Consider the following 17,650-nt stretch of genomic DNA (forward strand, 5'->3'; position numbering starts at 1 on the left):
GAGCGGCGACCGGGAAGCAGCAGGACACGCTGCTCCAGTACCCGCCCTCCTCCCCTGGAGACAAGGCCGGCTTTCCCGGGAATGCCAAGTCGATCGGTACTGAAATCCCCCTAAGTGCAACGTAAGGATTTGTTAAGAACATGTTTTAGGTGCTACAAATAAAGGACGTGTAAGACAAAATGATGATGTTTCTTGGATAGCTGGATTTTGATGAGAAGCCAAAAACTGAAGATGCCTTTTCTGTTTGCCAGTGAACATTGTTTTGCCAGTTGTTCTTTCAGACCCAAACCCTCTCAGTCTAACTACAGTAGTACTGCATCCTGTTAGTCCGTCGCCTTTTCCGAGACTGAAATTCTTCAAAGAAGTGCTGAATGTCTTCCCTTGTAACCACCTAGGAGAAGCAGTATTGAAACCCAAGTTGTGGTGCAAGAACTTAATTAAAGGATCCTGTTTTATCTCCACACATAATACACAAAGCACAGAAAAGCAAATACCCTGAAATTTCTCTGGTACAGCTTTCCTGTTGCACCCAAAGGAGAGGATTAATGCCCAAATTCTATTGTAGATTATGCAAACAGGGAAATGAGCTCCCCAAAGGCAGAACAAAGACATGGACCAAAGCTCCCAATGGTATTTTAATGACTTTGACCTCTTGCTTTTACCATCAGAAAATTTAACACAAAGCAAGATTTTCACTAGCTCACTTCAGGGTCATTCCAATGTAACCAAGAAAGGCAATACAGCAAGTCAGCCAACAAAATGCAAGTATTACTTAATAATGGCATGCAAATTCCTGCAGGAAAACAACTGACAAGACTGACAATCATAGTCTGTCCTTATTCTTCTAAGGGTTTAGATTCAATCTAAGAAAAACCAGAAAAGTTAAGAGCTTTTCTTCCTGAGTATCTTACCTAGAGCAACAGAAGTTTCATTTTAATCTAAGAACTGCTCTCAGTACCTTGCAGACAGATTTCTGTAAAGTTCCCATTATCTCTCAACAACATCAAAAAGGAATTGTTAAAATCGAATGAAGTAAGATTTCTGATTTCTACTGCAGTACCAGCAACTCCAAGAGACAAGAAAAAACAGTACAACAGAATATCATGGTATTCACCACCCAGCCCTCAGCAGTTCTTTAAAACACATTTTCTGGCAAACAAATTCTAGAAGGTGCACCTTACCGTTCCCTCATCTGCAAACCTCCTGAGATAGTCAGTCAGTTCTGTCTTGAAATCATTGTATTCTGGATGGCAAAGCAAAGGCAAAGAAAAAAACAGTAAGATACCCAGTTTTAGTTTAACATTGACTCAAGAACACAACTTGTTCTACTTCCTCTTGCCATTTGTTAGGTTTACTTCAGACAAATCTAGGTTTGAATTAGATTATAAATAATAATAATGTAAACATGAGAAGCCTAATAATTTATGAGACTAACCTATGTAGTGTGAGTGCCTGTTTGGGTTGATTTCAGAGAAAGGTATAGAGATCAGTGAGTGAATTAGCACAAGTAACTAAAAGACTGGCCCTGCTCCCAGCTTCCCCTCACAAAAGCATGTGTGGGTTGTGGTAGAAAGGCCCAGCCTGTAACTTGGGACTGGGACACTGTCCTTGCCAGAGTGCAGAACCCTGACTAGAAGAGAAACACAGCTCCAGGCATAAAACACCTCAGCACTGCCTTGTCACTGTGCTCTGCAGCAGAGCCACAGGGGACGCCTGGCTGGCACTCCCCAGCCAACAGGAGAGTGCCAAACAATAGAACAGGGGAAGATAAATCAGCCAGACAGCAGAAGTTCAAATTAATGTTTAAATATTCACATTACAATAAATCACTATCATTACAGTATCTAAGATGTTAAACAGGGTGAAAGTTCACACACCATCCAGTGTCTCACTGTAAATTAAAGTTGTAATAATGGGCCAGAGAGGACCAATTCTGACTGAGGTGTGCAACCTGTCATACAGTTGTCATTCAACCTGTCATTCAGTTCTGCATGTTACTTCAAAAATAGTTTGACACTACACTGCAAGGCCTGATATCAATCTCTTGTGGCAAACTGTTCACTTAAAAGTGTGTTAAGGGAGACTCTAAAAATGAAGTTGTATTTACCACAGATGAGTTCCACTTGCTGGACTCTGTTCATACTGTTAAGGGTGTCCATTAAAGGATCTCTCCTCTCTGTCTCTTGATCACTGGTACCCTTATTTTCATAAGCCAAGACAGTGTCACATTCGTCTGTCAGGAATTGGACTTCAAGCTCTGAATACATTTTCTGGAGAATAAAGTAAAATTTAGTTTTATGTGACAAAACTTCTCAGATGGAGGTGCTCTCCCCCAATCCTTGTTGTGTTCAGTATCACAAATAACAATAATAATGTGAATTCTGTGTTTCAGAATCTCCTCATAACTTCCAAGCAATACTGGATTAAAGCAGCAAAGAAAATACAAACATTTAGAAGCCTTTTCCTGCTATATTAATCCACAGGATTCAGTGTGAATCTTTATGTGGAATGAAGGGAGGTTTCAGCATTAAGAATATTTACACAGATTTTACCTAAAGCTTCTCCTCAATGATTGTCTGGGAGCTCCTCCCTGCCTGTCCCACATCTGTGATGGTAATGAAGAGAACATACATACCAAACAGTTTTCACAAGTGCATAATTTGCTCCTCCAGTTCGATGGCCAAAAGGTGGCAGTATCTTTTTTTACAAATGGCTTGTTTTGGAGCTCTTTCAGCTTGCAGACTCGCTCCTTGCTCTTAGCAACTACCTGAATTAAAAAGAGAGTGTTCAGCACTCTACAATGTCACTGCAAAGAGACCCTGTTCTTTTTGGCATGTCCTTCTCCTTAGGCATGAATTTTCTTTTGTCTCAAACACATTTATTTTTATAAAAAACCTATATTACCATCCACATGAGAAATTTGATGTGGTTTCAGCAATTTCCATGGGAAATTTCTGTAGAAATTTACTGCAATATCTCTAAGTATTTAAGAATTCAGAGCTGGACCATCATGCAAATGCAGCTACACCACGTATTGGAACAAACAGAAGTCACCCTGGTGTACTGGCCAGGTGGCTAAGAAGAAGGGACAGATGTAGCCCATCTGCAAACAGACATTACACCTCTTCACAGCCCTGTTCCACAGCTCACACTGTGCTCCACAGAGACTGCAGGTCTGAAAGGTCAGTGACTGCAGAGGAACATGGGAACAGACTGAACACAGCACCCCTTCCCTGAGCCTGTACAGAGTGAGGTGGGCTTCACTTCGATTATCAGCAGCATGAAGATGTGCAAGTCAGAAGAGAAGGTACATTTTACCTCAGGATAGGCAGACCCAGAGCTAGTGGATGGTTCATTGAATTGTTCTGATTGCTTTTCCTCCTTTGTGTCATGGTGTTCCACTCCACTTTCTTTTTTTATTTCTTTCTTCTGCTCTTCACTTTCCTCTACCTTCAAGACAACCCCTTCATCTTCACAGGAGTTCGCTTTGGTCAAAGGAGGAACTGGAAGATACATACCCACAAGTAAAAATACTGTGCCAGAAAAGGTACAGGCCACTACAGTCATTCTCTCTGCTTCTCCTATTCTAAAACACTCTGCTTCCCAAAATCTAAGCCCTAGGAGAGGGAAGAGGGTATCGCAATTTCAGAGTCCTTTACTAAGACATTTGTCCTTCTTGACATCCCTTGCTAGCTATCACAGTTTCAGTAACTGTCATGTGCTTTTTTGCTGACTGTGTTGGAGTTTTTAATTTTCTCCAAACACACCTCAAAAACACCACCACAGATTAACTATGCTAATCTCTTGTTTATTTAAAAAAAGTTTCTGTTTTGATGCCAATTCAAGTATGTGCCCTGTGACAAAGCTGGTTAGGAGGAAAACCAAAAACAGACAAACACCCTGTTCTGTACTATTTACATTAGAATGAAAAGAACTCCAGGTGGCCATCCTTGAAAATACCATTGAAATTTTGGGCACACAAGAAATCTATCAGCAGCTGATACAAGCAGTATTTTTAGAAGACTATGACAAACTGGTTCTTTCTACAGAAATCAAGTCATCTATTCTTTTAAGTCCACACAGCTAGTGTGACCACAGGGAACGAGTCTCCTGAGCACAGCCCCAGCCCCACACAGATTAATGTTAAACATATTCATTTCAGGTCACTCTATCATTCACTCTTTGCTGCTCAGAGTGTCTGTAAGAACTGTTTGTTTCACTGCTTTCCTTAGGATGACTCTTCAGTTCTTTGATCTAGTTTAGAAATTAAGTTCCTTGACTCAAGTATTAAATTTTCATCCATTTTGTGCTAGACATCTTTGATAAAGTAAATAAAAGCAAGCAGCACTGAATCAAGATTTAAGAATAAAAACTGCTTTTTTTTTTTTTTACAGAAGTTACCGCCACCCCACATGTTCCACTGCTGAAGGTGATTGTCCAATATAATTAATGAGTATCATTTTTCCAACCACTTAAACCAGTATTATGTCATTAACCAGCCATGTATGAGAAATACAAGCTCACAAAATACCGGCTCAGACCACTTAACCTTCTTTACCTGCTAATTGCGATGCATAAGCCCATAGGAAATGGCAACGTTTCATGCAGGCCTGGCACACCATTTCATGGAAGTCTCCACTTTCAGGGGGAACTGCACCAAGATGCTGTCAGAAAGAAGTAAGCACACAGCAGAGAAGCATCTCTGTTGATCACATACTGAACTTGAGAAGAATTCAATCCCAAAGCTGTCCATATATTGATGAGAACTATTTGGGCAATTAAAAGCACTTAGTGGCTCTCTTCTGAAAAAGCATTCCTGCAAAGCTCATAGTATGCAGCACAACACTCTTCATTCATACACTTAATACAAAAGACGCTTATCTACAAGAACCCATAATTGAAGCCAATCGTATTTTTTTTACTCTTTGATCCTGCAACTTCAAGTATGGAATTCCACTTGTGCCCTTCAAGGCACAAGAGGCTGAATCCTTAATGCTTACCCATTAAGTTGGGCACCCACTACAGTGCTCGGCTGCTTTCAAAAGACTTTCCCAAAGTTTGAAATCAAGAATGAACAGCACAGTCTGTTCCTTGCTACTTAAAGGAATTAAGAGTTTAAAAGGCATTCTTTTGAAGGAAGAACTATTCAGGTAGTTGATAATGATGTGCCTCAGTAAGAATCTTTTCCTCACCAACTATACTGATTAGAGTTTTCTAATTAAAGAGACAGTTATAAAGTTATTACTTTATTCTGCAGTGGTAACCTTCAAAAAAGTAGGACTCTTCCCAGTATTTTTTAACTGGAGTGGACAGCAGTGCAAGATTAGACTTTCAGTGCTCCTTTGCATAAGCTGAAAACAAATGCCTTGGAACTCCTGTAATAATCTCTTTAGAGAACTACAGCAAACTTCCCAAGTAAGAATTACCACACAAACCTAACCAACACCAACTTGATCCCGTGCAAATGGCAGTTCTGCTATTTATAGTTTCCTTACCCTTCCATGGAACCAGTCTTCACAAACTATGCATTGGATCATCTCATCTGGAATCTAGATGAACAATCATATTATTAGCAACAATAGCAACCTCCAGAATCTCTCACCAGTCTCAAGCTGCAGTATCATGCAAATCCTGTTCAGTGAATTGCATTTCCCTCTTCACCCCTCACAGGAGCTGCTATTAGTAAGTAGTCAGTGCTTTGTTAGTCAGTTTGCTTCCCTCCCTCAGATTCAACAGCACATGTCATCCATCTCTCATGTGACTGAGGTTGTGGAAATGCCATTTATTACTACAAAACCAGTCTTCCCAGCAGGGCAAGACTTTCTCACAGAAAGCTGATAAAAGTTAAAACACTATTGGTATCCTTATAAGCAGAAATGCATGAACAGCCAGCCATTCACACTGTCATCAGGTCAGTGAAAGATGCCAGAAACAAACTTAACTGGTCACCATACAGGACAGTATGAAGTGTTTGTTATGAAACAACTATTAATTATTTCTTCAGAAATGTTTTTAGCTATCTCTGAACTTGAGAGTGGGGAGCTTATAAAATGCTTTCTTATTTGTATTTGAAAGACTTGTGCCTTCCCTGTTCTTTAAAACACCTGATTCCTGTGACTGCAAACAAGAGCACGTACCTACAAATCCAGTGCTGTGTTTTAGTGTTTGAGAGAGACAAAAAAGTGTTCTGGCTACCATCTAGGACTGTAGCTAGTGCTACAGGACAGGACAGACTCTCCCCATCCCAGAAGCCTTGCCAGAGCATTGCTGCAGGCACAGGGAAGCACATTCTGGTCTTTCCTAACATGTGCAATGTGTTTATTCTGCACTAGGCCACATTTCTCAAGGTTATGATAACCCTGTCCCTTAGGGGAACTCTGCAACTTCAGGGAACTACAGCACCATTTCATCCAAATGATGACTTGTCCTCCTCATCTGTCTCTAAGGCATAAACATACTTTACCATAAAAAAAATTATCAAGTAATTACTTCATACAACCGATGAAAACCAATATGGAACATAAAATTTCTTGAAGTGGGATCTTCCTTGAAAAGCAGCTCAGTGACCAGCCTTTACACAGTATCTACCACAAACACCATCTGTATATGATTACTACTGGATCTTGCATTTCTTACCTCATCTTCAGGATCAGGATAAGGTCTTTTACATGTACAGTACAATCCATAGAAGTTGTCATTATATTTATTTCCTGAATTCACCTTGCTCTTTTCCTAGGAGAAAAGGGGAAAAAGTCTCAAAAGACAAAACAGTAAAAAACAAAAGACAGTAAACGACAAAAGACAGCCGTTTCTGTTCCCCCTTAACTCCTAAAACCATCATTATTTTCATCAGCCTGAATATACAAAAAGAAAGATATTCTCCAGACACTTCTGCTTTACAGTGAGCAGCAGATAGGGCTTGTGAGGAATGCTAAAATTCATACCTAAAGAGGAAAAACAGTCTGCTCACCTTTGTAACAAATGGCAATCATGGTGTCAGACAGATTAATGGACAGATGCTGAAGCTTACTTAACCTGTACAATTGAATTTTCACTGAACTGAAGCAGAAGAACAACCACATGATCCATTTCATTGCCTCAAATGAGAAATGGTAACATAAACTTGTCACAGCTTCTCTGTAGGGATCACTGCACTGTGATTTTGCTGACGAGCTCTGGATCCATTTCAATTCTCCCAGAACAAAATAGGCATACACAAAACCACTGTCTGTTTCATTGTTTGGACTGCTATTATCCTGAGAGCATCAGTGCAAGCAAGCCAAGCAGCATCCTGTTGCTGCTTCCCAGAAGATGGAGATTGCCAGTTACTTGAAAAGTTCAAAATGCCCACCAAGTAGAAAAGTATAGGCAGCTTAATACAGTAAAATACCATCCTGTCAGTAGGCTCTGGTGACAAAATATAAGGGCACTACAAATGCCATCACAAAGAAGGAAAGGGAACAGTCCCTCTGACAGCAGCACAGCCTTAATGCAACTGCAAAATTGCATGCCAAAAGGTTATTCTGAAACAGCTTAAAGCTAATGAGATGTATTAGTGCAGAAACACAACAACCTGCTTCTGGAAGTGCACTGACCATGGATGCAGAACTGCTGCACTCATGGATGACAAGGACCAAATGTTCCTTCTTCTCCCAGCATTTCCCTTTGGTCCCTCAACAGTTTTATACCTTGCTGTAATATTCCCACCTTTTTTAACTTCCTGGGAAGACTGGAGGCGTCGCATGAGTCAGCACTGGCTGAGGCAAGGCACCAAACTCCCAAGACTCTTATTTTGACTCTGAACGCCTGAAACCTGTCTAAAACTTACCGGGAGTAACTTGCACTGCAGATTTTTGAACTTGCTATTTCCACAGTCACAGCGGAAATTCCTGGAAAGAAAAACGTAGCGTTTCAGGATTTATATGAAGTGAGAACACGCTGGGTTTCGTATTCTTAACAATTCCCAGCAGTTTAGCAGGAGCCACAGGAGCTGTGAGGGTCCTACACGGCCGCTCCCGCCCCTCCGCCCGTACCTCTTGGTGTAGAGCTCGAAGAGGCGGTGGGTGCCGTGGCACTCGTAGCTGCAGGCCAGGCAGATCCCCGCGGGCTCGGCGCCGGGCGGCGTGCAGGTGCTGCAGGCGTACAGCGCCTGCCGCTTCACCGCGCCCTGCGGGAGACAGCGGCCGGCCGCGGCGTGAGGGGACCGGGGAGGGAGGCGGGGCTCAGCCGCCCCGGGCCCCGCCCCCCGGGCCCCGCCCCAAGCCCCGCCCCGGTCACGCTCCGGGCCCGGGCCCCGCCCCCGGCCCCCGAGGCCCCCGGCCCCGCCCCCACCTGTGAGTAACTGCAGCGCTCGTGGTCGCTGCCCCCCAGCACGGCCCGCGCTTCCTTCTCCAGCTCCTCGTTCTCCGCCAGCACCTCCGCCAGGGACACCACGGGTTCCTCCGCGCCGCTCCCCGGCTCGGCGCCCTCCGAAGCCGCCGCCTCCATCGCCAGGACGCGAAGGCCGCGGAGCGCGAAGCGAGGCGGGAAACACCGGGCCAAGGAGGCGCCAGGGGGCGCCACAGCGGAAGCGGAATCACGCGCGCCCCACGTGACCGTGGGCGGTGTGTCACCGCGGGGGGGGGCGGCCCGCGCGGCCGGCACGTGACCGGCGGGGCGGGTACATGAGCGGCGGGCGGTGATGGCGGAGCTGGCGGCGGACGCGGACCCGGGCCCGGGTCGGGATCTGGTGGCGGAGCTGCGGGGCCGCGACGGGCGGACGCGGACGGTGCGGGTGCCGTACCCAGCGACGGAGGAGGGCGAGGCCGCCCAGCTGCGCGGGCTCCGGGGAGCCCTGAGCGAGCTGCAGGAGCGGGTGGTGGAGCTGCTGGCGCCGCTGGTGCAGGAGGAGCGGGCCGCAGCGGGCGGTGCGCGGCGCGGTGAGTGCCGGGGGGGGGCGCGCCGAGGGGGCTCCGCCGGCCCCGGGACGCCGCCCGCGCCCCGCATCGTTCACCCACGCCTGCCCGAACTTTGGCAGGTGGCGGCGACGACGACGACGACGACTACTATGACGACGAGGAGGATACGGGCGAAGACGAAAACAACGCGGACGCGGCGGCGAGCGGCGATGACCCTCCCGTGAAGCGGACGAAGGTGCAGCAGCCGTGAGGGCGGCGCTGGAGGCCGAGCCTACGCCTAGACAGGCTGTACCGACTGTAAGTGTCCCGGGCCCGCTGCACGGAGCGGCTCCTGCGGCGCTGCTGCTCCTCTTTAAATGCGAAATGTCCATCCCAACACTGTTTTAATACGGAAGCCTTTCCGAAAGGATGCGCCTGGGTGTGAGCAGCGTGTTGCTTACGGGGTGCCAGTGTTATACTGACGCCAGTCTTTGGGTAAACTAGTTGATAAGTATAAACTTTTCTCACAAATCTTCGGATTGGTATGTTTTTTAATAACTTATTCCACGTCACAGTATTTCTTCATGTGACACCGCTTTTAAAATAAAGCAATAAAACCTGAAAAGATTTATTTTGTCAAATATGATCTTTAAAAGTACGAGACAGCTTGTGTTTGTATGAAGAAAAAGTAATATAAGACCACTATAAGTATCAAAATTAACAAGCATGTATAGGACTGTGCCCATTCCTGTACAGTCCTACAGTGGAAGATTATTTTTGTCTGTCATCTACAAGGTTTAGTCACCTATCAATCAAGAAGCTTCTGTGAACAGGTATAAAACACTCTTGATAGTCACCCCATGGACCCTGAAGCCTAAGAGTGTTCCTTAGCAGAACGTAACTGCCTGAATGAATACTGTGAAAAGCATTTTGGGGGGTTGTTTTCATTTTCTTGTGTTCTCCTGGCACAGTTTGTTTATATAATTATGGAAACTGAGCAAATCTTGAGACTTACATATGTAGGACAAAGTATGGAAATAAATGAACTTGTATGAGGACAAAATTGTCTGCATTCGTCTGAAATGCAGGGAGGAGCCAGAAATGAGGTCCAGTAAAAGTGTCCTTGACTTCTATGTACTCAGATAGTCTAAGATGTTCTGTTGGCAGATGGGATAGAGGCATAACTGAAAAGACCAACTCAGGCTGTACACCTGTTTTCCCTTTTCCTCCAGACAAACCTTCCAGAAATGGTATGAACTGTGTAATGGCTGAAAAGTAACATTTAACATTAGGCAAGAATTTGTGGCCTTTACCTATAAACAGTGTAAACAGTCCACTGACGTGCCATGGACTGAAAATGTTTGGTCTAAAGCAACAGACCCTAACTTAGCACGGGAGTAAGTGCAGGTAACATTCCAGTAATGGGATACTTCTTTTTTCCTGTCAGCCTGGACACAGGAATATGCTGCACCTGAGCTCCAGATAATACCAATGAGCATTGAGTCAAAAACGAACACATTACTGCCTTTAAAGAATCCTTGCTAGTCCTTGTAGCTACCAAAAAATTGTAGCTACCAAAACTTTCAAATGACAAAAAGAGCATTGGAGCTTCAGGGGACCTTATGCAAGTCAAAGCCGTAGGCTTGCTTGTGGCAAAAGTGCCCTAACTCAACAGACTTCATTTTTCTGAGAACTATTGCAAGGTCATCAGGCACAGGAAGCTTTAGTGTGATGTGGGTCCCTACTCTCCCAATCCCCTACAGCTGTGGGGAGCCTCTAAGTCAACTGTGGCCCTGAATTTCAGGCAGAGGAGGCAAGCCTCAATGGAAAAAAAGATGCTGTATTCTTCACCTCAGAGAGATCTAGTACTTTTGTACCTAACCAACCTTCAAGGGGGCAGAGAACAAGCTCAGTTCACCACATCTGCACTGTTCGGTGCAGTTTGTATGTCTTACTAATAGAACTTGGTTTTACTGGCCCAAGGGGGCTCAATGGATTTCCTCACTAAAATAAAGGGGAGAATGCTGGTATGTTTGTATGGAACTAAAAGAGCTGATGTGATACTAAATTCTTGGTAGTATTTACATGAGAACCAACTACTTTTACTAGTTACAAAACATTACAACAAAAATGCCAAAGCATGTCTCCTTCACAAAGACTGGGATTATATGATGTACTCTATTGTTACTGTTTTGAAATATTGAACTGCTGGTTCACAAAACTTTGAGGCTAAATTCATGAAGGAACTTAACAGGTTGCATGTTCTGTGTTAAAAAAAAAAAAGCTTTAAGTCTCAAGTATGCAAGGCACTCAGTTCTGTGAGGGAGAAGAGGTAATCCCATTATGCCCAGTAATTGGGGCATTGTCTAAAAGTGCAGTACCTTTCCTATCTCCCAGGAGAGGGATCCACAGTCATCATTTTCATTCAAGGATTTGAATGCCATTCACCCATGGCAGCCCATTTAATTCCCACTCACTCCATCTTAAAAGGTTACTTATCCACAAGCTATTATGAGTATCAGATTCTCTGTAAAATACCCAGTAGTCTGGCAGCCAGGACATCATGGGGCCTGACTTGTGGTGACTAGGTTAGCACTCAGCAGTGTGAACACCTGAGTAGTTCTGGGCACACACACCAGCCAAATGGACTGGACGTGGGCCCTGAGGGCTGAGCTGAGCAGAAGTACCTTCTTATGGCTGTAGCATGTTCCTTCTTCCCAGAAGAAACCTGCACCATAGGGGTATCTTTAAAGAGAGCAAAGATAAGTCAGTTCTTAAAATTTAACTACATGATAAAATTATTAAACTGCTTTTGTGCATTAGTTCATTTGTAGAAAAGTGGTTCTTATCAAAGACTGTGACATACAAAGCAGGATTTTTTAAAAATTAGTAAGAGAAACTAGAGAGTATCCTTTTAAGAAAACAATGGACCAGGCAAGAGAAATAAGGAGAGTTAATATGTAATACATTCTGCAACTACTGGAACATTTTGTTCCAGGGGTAAGTCAATCCTCATATTTTTAATTTAGTAAAGGAATCAAATTTGCAGTCCTTCTTTGCTGCTGGAAAAAACATGTCATAAGGAACACATTTTATTGTAACTTACTTTTGTCCAAGTTTGAAGGGCTGCAGCCTCATGTTATGCCCTTCACTGGACCTGCTCCCCCATGGCAAAAAGTGAAGAACAGGCTCAGTAGCACTTAAAAATACGTGGCAGACACATTCCTGAGATGGGAAGGGACTGTCAGGTAAAGGTCAAGCAGCTAAAGAAACTAACACTGAGACTGCTCAAGTGATGTTCAAGCAGTCTAACAGTGCTTTATCTTGTGACACAAATGAATAAAAAGAAATCCAGGGTAAGTGGCATATAGATGATCATTAATCAACTTTGCATTACAGCTACACACTTTGTTGGCAGAACATTAAAGCTCAGAATGTTGCAAAACTTCAAGCTTGATTATCCCAAAAGTTTGTAGATGATGTCATTTTCTGTTATTACAAGCAGGTGACTCAGATAATCAGCCTTGACAATACCTATAAATTTTAAGAATAATCAAGCTGAAAGGTATTTCACTACTTTTTTTAATACTACAGTAAAAATCAATTTATCATTAATTTGTATGGTCTTTCCTTTATTTACCCTGTTGATAAGATTTCACCTGTTAATGTTCCCCTGGTGTTAAAAAAGCTGGAAGCACCAGCAGAGCTAACTTAGCTCTTCTACTCACATTGTCTAATATTTGTATACACTATGTTAATAATTCTCCACTGCTGCTTTCCACTTCAAGCTCAAATCCTTACACATATAGCATTTGCTTGAATTAGACTGTGTGTTTTTCTGTAGTTAGCTGCAAAGCACATGCCTGTCAACAGCTGGAATCCAAAACTAGATTTCTGATGGAAAAGTCTATGAACACGAGTCTCCGTTCTGCAAGTCCCCGCCATGCCCAGCACATGCTCCACATCCAGACAGCCTGGGTCATCTCACCAGGCCTGCTAGTGAATTTGCTAAGGGTCACATGCTTGCATGACAGAAAATGAGGTAGTTCTTCCTATCATTTTCTATTTTTGATGCTTCCTCTTATGCGCTTGGCTCTTTAAATAATTCCATCTGCATACAATGTTTAGTTTGCATAACTGTTCAGTTTAAAACTACAGCATCAAGTGCAAAACAGTCCAGCCACAGGTATCTCTCTTACACAAAAGTAAAGAAACAAGGGGATTCAGTTTCATCCAGCAAGCCCCAAAATTTCAGGCTACAAACAAGTAATTAGGGCACAGAGCATAAGAGGACAACAAAAGATGAACGGAACACACGCACTGAGGGAAGGGCATGAGCACAGGCTACAGAAACTGATAGGCAATGCTGTCTGGCACCAAACATGCAAAAAAAATAAAAACACCACTAAACCAAAAACAAAACGGAAATTAAAGCTTGGTAAGTATCTGCATTAATAGACTTGTGTTTATAAATATTGAAAAGTTTTTATTTTATAGATAAATAGCATGGTGATTTTAAAAGTTGAGAAACAACACAACTTAAAAGCTCTGACTCCCCAGGATACTAACTACTCATCAGAGTTTGTAATTTACTCTTACTCCAGCACACTAAGATGGCAACTCCCTCCTTTTCATATTGCACTTAGAACTCACACCCTTCTTGCAAAGGCTACATTGTTTTCAGGTCCTAGCACCAATGCTGACAATTGACACCAGTGTCTCAAAGTATCTCCAAGTGCAAACAGAAAGTTTAAGGTGTTGGAACTTCCACACTTAAACACAGCAACAGTGAAAATAGTGTTCTCTTTCCAAAGCAAGAGAAAGACGACACTCTCCAGGATTCCCTTAAAGCAGTCAGAAATGGATTAGCATTTGTGATGATTAGGTATGGATAATCACATACAGTTGAAGTTATAGTCAAGGAGTTTAGCTCATAATTCTTTTGAGCCTACTGCTTCTGAGAAGTGTATTTTGCACTGTTTTCATATTTGTTACTTCCATCATGGCTGGGACAAAAAATCAGTTCTCAGAAGAAACAAAAATTGACAGAAAGAAAGAATAGATTCAGTCTTATTCAAAATATGCTATTCCAAAATAGCACTGAAAAACAGAGGTTGAAACTATGGCAAAGAAATCTCGATGGAATTTCAGTATGACTGAAGAAATTTGCATTCATTACAAGAATGAGAAGAAGGTACCCTACTTCTTTGAATTTCTGAAAGAAACATCATTATCTGTCTTACAACCTGTTAGTTGCATCCCCCAACCAGTTAACTTTCCCAAATTCAAAGCTTTTCCTAATATATCCGTTCTCTCGGAACACAGTTTGTCATGATGTCTGGAGTGAAATTAGAATGGTCATAAATTTCAGTAACTTACAATTTTATCAAGCAAGATAGGAGAAGGAAACACAAAAACTTTTGTGCTGACTACAGGCCAATGCCAGCATAGGCTGCTTTTGATGTCATAGGAACAGTTTAAAACATCAAGCTCCAGGCCTATGCCACTCCTCACTGCCTGCCTACTACAGTGCAGGACTGTTGTGACTGAAAACAAATAGGCTAACGCAGAAAAAAATGTACTTTTTCCCTTTAATGGTTTGCACAAACTTTATTCTTTGCTTCCTGTTTTTGTATCGAAACTTGTTTTTTAAAAATTCATTAAAAAGAGCACTGATGTAGATAATAATAAAAAAAAAAAAGCAAAGAATTGTGTTAAGTGCAGCTTTTATAATCATGTTCCTAATTTCTTTTTTCCTTTTACATTTACCACAAAAGAAGTATCTTTTCATTGATTTCACTCCAAGGGAAAACATAGGAAATCACTTTTTTGCACAGAGGAGTAAAGTTGTGGACCAGAAACTTGTTTCCCCACAGGACATTTCAGATGGAGAGTTGCAATTTTGCATCTTTAAGGCAAAATGAGGAATACTTCCATCACATGTCACACAGGTCTCTCCCACTCTGGCCACTCGATAGATCCATAATTAAAAATCTTTGTAGTTACTTGTTTGTTTTAAATAGAAAACAGTCTCTCTCTTCATTGCTTATCACTTTGAAAGAAAAGGCTCTTTCCGGCCTTCACTCAGAACTTCAGTCTTGTGATTAGATCAAGCATATGCAATTGCTTCAAATCAGCAACAGAAACTAGAAGTTGAGCTAAGTGTCAATTAGTTGTAATCTACTGATCTGATTAGAGGCCTTCACAAATGTTTGGTGACGATTGCAAATAACAGCCAAGCAGATAGGAATGATGCAATACCCAACAGTTTTGGGGTCAGCTCTTGTACAGGAATAGAGGAACAAGAACATCTGTAAGTATGGTATTAAAAATATTATCGTCCACAGCCAAAACGGCAAGGATAGCAGTCGTACTTTCAAGGAGTGTGTCCACGTGGTTCCTTCCTGTGGTTCCTTGGGGTGTTGCTGAATGTGCTCCAGTGCTAGTTTGTTGTAAGTCTCATTGATTTCAAAGACGTAATAAAAAGCCGCAGCACTTGCTAACAAGTACAGCCCCACACCAATCCAGCCCATCCTCTGGCGGAAGTTCATCATTCTCCATGCTCTGCACCTGAAACAAAAGGTGACATAAACATTCAGTACAGCTTGGAAAAAGAGGGAATAGATGAACCTTGGTTTTCATAAGTTAACTTTCTCTAACTTTTCATTACACATTAGTTAAAACACGCACATCAATTTCTGAAGACCTGAGTTTTCTCTACATCATAGAAAATCATTACTCTGCCAGCAACAGGTTAATGGCAACAACATAAGAAGCTCCACTCATGGATCTGGATAGTTTAGGGCCTGCTGGCTATCAGGATATGCCTGGCTTAAGTCAGGTACTCAGGGAATAAAATAAAAGTCATCAACTGGGTAAGTTACTTACCCCATCTGCCCTCAATGTCTCTAGACATAGAGATAATGTAAGATTTTCTATAAATGCATAAAGTTTGGAAAGTTCTTTGATGTCTGCAAGACAAACATGCTGCAACATCCACTTCTATTAAGCCCTAGTTGAATGCCCATTTATGAACCAGAAAGGGATGTTTTCAATTTGAACATGAGGTTCAAGGGTTAGGCTGTACTAAAGGTATGTACCTGCACAAATTATTGGAGCACAGACAATACTGGGCTCAATTTGAGCTGCTTCAAATCTCCAGCTGGCCACATGGGTCTGTGTGACTGGAAACATTCTTCAAACCAGTCACAAACACTTCAGCTGGAGTACCTCCACACAAATAAAGTCATCACCTCTTCCCCTCCAAACAGCCCTTGCACAGGGCAGGGAGAACCACTGCTTCACTGCACCTGATTAGGGTTCTCAAAAAAAAAAAGCTTTTTCAAACCTCTGGGCTTTTACCTTTTGTACCTTTTCCTACAAAGGGGTGAAATCCATCTATGTAGTGCTGTTTTAAGAAAATATATCAGGCCTTTAAAATATCAGGCAGAAATGCTTATTGAAAAACGAATTATGCATAGAAAACAGTAACAATTCATGGAAGCATTAGAGAATTTACCATAAACTATACAAAATCATTACATCATTCTAAAACACCCTTTCTGAGCCAGACTAATCTGCCAGTTTCGTAGGCAATCCTACTTCCTCGTTTTACATGACTGAGAGATACCCTCAAACCTGACATGACAGAATCTGATCAAGGCAGCCCTAGAGAAATTGTTCTGGCCCTCAGACTCCTGCATTTCATGGTGGCCAAAAGAATCACACATACAGGGACATAAATACCTGAGAAGGAACAGTAAATACCTGAAAAGAACAGTAAATACTTGAGAGAGCTATTGCAGACTTAAGTAATGCCAACTTCTCGTTCAGCTGATCCTCCTGCGTAACTCAGCTGCACGTTTCCCTTTATTACCCCGAGTCAATACGTTTAGTAGGACAACTGAAAAATTATTGAAAATAACTGTTAATCTTCAGGGTAAAAACTTGAACCCCGGGTCTGCGTTTATCCGCTAAATAAGCCGCTGGCTGTTTTTTCCAGCAGTTCGGCATATCCGAGCTGGCTCACGAGTTGTCGCCTTCGAGGAAAATAAACCGTCACAAGGTACGTACATACTGAACACACAAACACTATCAAAACAGCAGTAGATTTAAGAAGGTAAACATCAGCGCGTTTTGATCCTGCCCTTGAGCAGTAGCCAGAAGAGGAGCCTTAGCTCCAGTTATATCGAAAGAGGCTAAGGTAACAGGGTCTTCTCACTGTTATTCTCCGTTTTCAGACCCAACTCCAACTTGCAGCTTCTGGGCACACCCGCGATGGTTCTCGGACCCCTTCAGCCCACTGGGGCTCTCCTCCGGCGACGCCCCGCGCTCACCGCCCGCCGGACCCGCGCTCCGGGCGAGACGCGCTTCGCCACCACGGGTCCTTCTCGGCGCCGGCAGCTACTTACCTTCCTCCGGCGGAGAAGGAGGGAGCGGGAGGGCGGCGGCGGGCGGCCCGCTCCCCTCAGCCCGCGCCGCGGCGCCGGGAGGCGGCGAGTCCCGCGGGCCCGCCCCGCTGCCCGCCCGCCGCCATGGCCGCCCGCCGGCACCGGCACTTCCGGCACGGGGCAACGGCTGCCGGGGCGCGCGGCCGCATCCGGGGCGGGCGCCTTGGCCGGCGGCCATCTTGGCTCGGGCGCGCGCCCCTCTGCGGCCGGAGTGGCCTCGCCCAAAATGGCGGCGTCGCCCTGAGGCGGCGCTCGGCTCCTTCCCGCTGTGGGGACAGACCCGCAGTGTTGTGTTCTGGCACAGTGGCGGCGTGAGCGTGTCTA

At 43.6% G+C, this 17,650-nt stretch overlaps 2 protein-coding genes across 5 annotated transcripts; both read right to left on the reverse strand.

Moving 5' to 3' along the window:
- Positions 1–122: 122 nt before the first annotated feature.
- UBR7 (ubiquitin protein ligase E3 component n-recognin 7) lies at positions 123–8,487 on the reverse strand. Its single transcript, XM_053979230.1, has 11 exons — positions 8,332–8,487; positions 8,034–8,167; positions 7,829–7,889; positions 6,637–6,732; positions 5,496–5,549; positions 4,559–4,664; positions 3,319–3,503; positions 2,636–2,767; positions 2,108–2,270; positions 1,182–1,243; positions 123–391 (listed from the first exon to the last, which is right to left on the reverse strand). The coding sequence occupies exons 1-11, from the start codon at positions 8,485–8,487 to the stop codon at positions 299–301; spliced, it is 1,242 nt and encodes a 413-aa protein (XP_053835205.1). The 3' UTR covers positions 123–298.
- Positions 8,488–14,585: 6,098 nt separating this feature from the next.
- LYSET (lysosomal enzyme trafficking factor) lies at positions 14,586–17,395 on the reverse strand. 4 transcript variants are annotated; one of them, XM_053979233.1, is made up of 3 exons: positions 17,288–17,395; positions 16,644–16,779; positions 14,586–15,446 (listed from the first exon to the last, which is right to left on the reverse strand). In XM_053979233.1, exon 3 carries the CDS (start codon positions 15,428–15,430, stop codon positions 15,035–15,037), a length of 396 nt encoding a protein of 131 aa, XP_053835208.1. In that variant the 5' UTR covers positions 15,431–15,446; positions 16,644–16,779; positions 17,288–17,395; the 3' UTR covers positions 14,586–15,034. The 4 variants fall into 4 exon arrangements, with proteins under 4 accessions (XP_053835208.1, XP_053835209.1, XP_053835207.1 ...); XM_053979234.1 differs by lacking the exon at positions 17,288–17,395 and adding an exon at positions 15,977–16,198 and having other exon boundaries at positions 16,644–17,250; XM_053979232.1 differs by lacking the exon at positions 16,644–16,779.
- Positions 17,396–17,650: the final 255 nt, after the last annotated feature.

Source organism: Vidua macroura, chromosome 6, assembly GCF_024509145.1.
Source record: "Vidua macroura isolate BioBank_ID:100142 chromosome 6, ASM2450914v1, whole genome shotgun sequence".
Lineage (NCBI taxonomy): Eukaryota > Metazoa > Chordata > Aves > Passeriformes > Viduidae > Vidua > Vidua macroura.

Excerpts from the sequence above, each read along its gene's own strand:
- UBR7 (XM_053979230.1), bottom strand. The coding sequence starts at position 8,487 with ATGGAGGCGGCGGCTTCGGAGGGCGCCGAGCCGGGGAGCGGCGCGGAG. Across the intron at positions 2,271-2,635 it reads GCACTTGTGAAAACTGTTTG|AAAATGTATTCAGAGCTTGA; the intron begins GTATGTATGTTC and ends TTTATTCTCCAG. Across the intron at positions 392-1,181 it reads GGTTTGCAGATGAGGGAACG|GTGGTTACAAGGGAAGACAT; the intron begins GTAAGGTGCACC and ends TGCTTCTCCTAG.
- LYSET (XM_053979232.1), bottom strand. The coding sequence starts at position 15,430 with ATGATGAACTTCCGCCAGAGGATGGGCTGGATTGGTGTGGGGCTGTAC.